At 49.5% G+C, this 3,362-nt stretch overlaps 1 protein-coding gene across 1 annotated transcript in view; it reads right to left on the bottom strand.

Moving 5' to 3' along the window:
• Window positions 1-1,161: 1,161 nt before the first annotated feature.
• The window catches only part of ETV4 (ets variant 4), a gene marked incomplete at its 5' end in the record, with an annotated part of 10,837 nt that continues 8,636 nt past the window's right edge, over window positions 1,162-3,362 (bottom strand). Inside the window, 3 exons of the mRNA XM_010076431.1 lie at window positions 1,162-1,383; window positions 2,036-2,137; window positions 3,196-3,351. Coding sequence (XP_010074733.1) covers window positions 1,162-1,383; window positions 2,036-2,137; window positions 3,196-3,351 — 480 coding nt within the window. The remainder of the gene's footprint in view (window positions 1,384-2,035; window positions 2,138-3,195; window positions 3,352-3,362) is intronic.

Genomic DNA, 3,362 nt, shown 5'->3' with positions numbered 1-3,362 from the left:
TTCACTATTGTTGAAAACCAGTCAGTCTAGTTAAGTTGCATGTGCTGCATTAGGCTGGAAAGATAGCTGCTTTCCCAACACATGGGGATTTCCCTCAAACATACAAACATTTGTGGAGGTTAAGTCTGAATTCAGGTATTAAGATCTGTGTATAGTTTAGGTTACTTTACTTTTGTAAATAATTTTCTTAACACAGCTCCACCAGGTTATTGTCTTGCCTCAGATGATTTTTTAGCCAAGCCCGGTATGGGCACACTCGAGAGCCTGGCAGGTCTTTGAAGGTCTGGAGGATGTTTGTTGAAGAAGTTGTTCACAACACTACAGGGAACTGGTGGCTCAGGCCTTGCTGCTCCTGCAGTCCCACTGCCTGAAGGTGGCATTTGCTTTGACCCGTGCCCCACACCAGGGCCATCAGGCAGCTCTGTAGTTCCCCTGCAGCGAATGCTGTGCCGGGTACTCCAGGGCTGCTGTGATCCCGGCCAGTCCCTCCAGCTGCCCTGCTCAGAGCCCCTAAGCACCAGATACCCTGGCGAGAAGTGCTGTGAGCAAGGAGGTGATAAGGCAGGAGCATGCACATACAAGACAACACGTATGCCCCATTCCCACAAAGCAGTTCACGAGGAAGGTGCATAATCTGCGACCACGGTGTTGCAGCCATCCTGGGAAGGTGTCACGACTGGCCTTGCTGCGGTGAGCTCCTGTGCATCGGAGCCGTCCCTTGCTGAGGGCAGGCTGCACAGAGGTCCAGCATATGTACTGGAGGAGCGGAGTCAGCAGCAGCATTGGAGCATCCTCATATCTGAAAAAAAACCCCAGTACACTGGCATCTCCTCGCTCACCAAAGAGAGGGACTGCAACAGGCTTGTTTGTTCCAGCTGCTGCCCTGTGTGCTGCTGAAGCTGCAGCTCCGCTGCTCAGAAAATGTCTGCATCGCTGAGATCGAGTCCCATCCTGAAAAACACGAGGGTCTTGGCACAAGCACACAAGATCCCTGTCAGGTGATTATCCGCGTGTGTACTCAAACACTCTTCCTGACGAAAACAGGTATTCGTGATTTAGTGCCACCCTGGGCTGGCCTGGAACAATGCTTATCCTGACTGCATGCTAACCAGACATCTCCTTCGACACAAGCAAGGGTGGCACAGTGTGCTCCCAGCAGCGCTAGTAGGTGTAGCCCTTGCTGTACAGCTGTGGAGGGAGGCTCCCAAGGTCCGGCACGTAAGTAACATTCTCATCCAGGTGAGACAGAGGCACTGTGTCCTCTTCACTGATCTGCCGGTCAAATTCTGCCTTCAGCGCCGGCCGCTGGTTGTCGGGGAAGGCCAGAGAGAACAAGGCTTCAGGCTCACACACAAACTTGTACACATAGCGCTCTCCAGCCACCTGCAGGGAAGACAGGAGACAGACGCTGCAGGCACACAGGCAGCACTGGGCGATGCTCCTCTGCAGCAGAGGAGTCTTGCAAACACGTGTGTCTGCTCTAGCCCGTTACCCTGAGACATGTCAGAGTTGTAAACTTCTCCTCGTGCTGTCACACTGCTGCTCTGCTGCTCCAGTCTCCCCTGGACAGCTCCTGGGAAATGAGATGCTGCCAGCTTTGGGTAGCAACAGCATCAAGAGTCCCTGACCAGTCTGTACTGTGACAAAATTACAGTTGCAGTTATTCTCTCCAGTGCCCTAGATCTGGAAGAGACCATCCCTAACACCTCCGACCAACTCCCCAGCAGCCTCTCTCTCACCAGCAGCAAGTCTAGAGTGATTATATGTCCTTGCAGCTGCATAAATTCCAACTCTTCTGACTGCAGACAGAGAGAAAGAAAGGAAGAAAGAATTATTCCCCTTTGTTTTATTTCCCGTATGTTGCCTAGATTCAGCTCCTTTACAGCTTCCTCATTTAACTGCTGCAAAGAGCAGTTATGGGAAAAGAAAGCTCAGGACGCCTGCGCAAGTATGTTCTGTACCTGTAAGACTTCCTGTCTCAAGCAAGAGAAGCATCACTAAAGGCATAAAACCTCCATCTGCCTTGCAAACTGACCTTCTGCATGATGCCTTTCTCATAATAGTAGCGAAGGGATCGGCTCAGCTTGTCGTAGTTCATGGCTGGACGGTTCTTTTGGATACCCCACAGCCTGGCTACCTGCAGAATAAAGCATCAAAGTGCATGAATGTCTGTGAACCCAGCCCAAGGGCAAAAGAACATTATCCAGCTGAGTCTCTTTAGAGGAGTGGTACCACAACACATATAAACATTTACAACGTAACAATAATTATTTACAAACAATAAATATTTATCAGCTTTTCAACTGGAAGAGTACAACTCAAACGGAAGCACCTGATATCACAGAGGGGCATTTCCTTGCCACTACAGAGCTCATTTGCTGTCACCACTTCTCCTTACTCTCCAGTATTCTAAAAGCTTGAGGATGCTAAAGGACTGCTTCATCCCATGCTACACTTCATCTTCAAGGATCACAGATGTACCAGGAGCCCAAGTGTGAGGGAACACCTCCCCTGGAAGGCCCATGTGCCTTTCTTCCTCCTGCTACATGATTTCAGCTTTGTCGATGAGACTCAGAAATCTGTTGAAAGCATGTGTCAGCCCACCAGAACAACTCACTTGCACTGAAAGTACCTGTAAAGGTTGGTATGTAGCAAAACCAGTGCTAAATGCAGCTCTCATTGGAGCAAGATATGAACAGGTATTACAGACACACCTCCCAGATATCCCTGGGTTGGTTGGGGTTTTTTTTGGAACAAGGCAGCATTAGAAATTACACCGTAGTTAATGTCATTTTGATATAAAATTATATTTAGACTGGGATGTAGTTTCTTCTAGATTTTCATGAAAACTTCTGCTATCAGTAGGGTTCAGAACTCCAAACCTCAATGTCAGCAAGTACAGAGCATGGTAAGACGGCACGGGCCACAGCAACCTTGAGAGTGAAGTGTCTAGGAACGTGGAGGCAGTGGGTAATTTGACTCACAGCATTCCTGAGACTCTAAACTTACAGGCGGCCTTTCTTAAACCTGATATTTGTGTCGCCCAAGTGTTTTGACCTCTTTCAAAAACCTTGACTTGCTGCAAGCTGGCCGCAGGAGCCTTCACAGGGCAGAGGAAAAGCCACCTGGGAATTTGCAGCCTCAAAAACCAGTGGCTGATCCCCCTGAGCCTGTGGAGAAGCTAAATGGTTTCACCTCTTCTGGCTCAATGAGCTTGAACTCCATCCCTCTACCAGTCCAGGCAATGAAGTGGGAGTTGGTTGGATCGTCCAGTAAAGCCACAAGAAATTGCCAGAGCTGGAGAGATCCCCGTCTCTGGTATGGAGGTCCTTCCCGGTACCCTCCGGCTTCCTGCTTGATGT

Source organism: Pterocles gutturalis, unplaced genomic scaffold, assembly GCF_000699245.1.
Source record: "Pterocles gutturalis isolate BGI_N339 unplaced genomic scaffold, ASM69924v1 scaffold30923, whole genome shotgun sequence".
Taxonomy (NCBI): domain Eukaryota; kingdom Metazoa; phylum Chordata; class Aves; order Pterocliformes; family Pteroclidae; genus Pterocles; species Pterocles gutturalis.
Note: the sequence above shows the minus strand (reverse complement) of the source record. Positions and strands in the feature narration are given on the sequence as shown.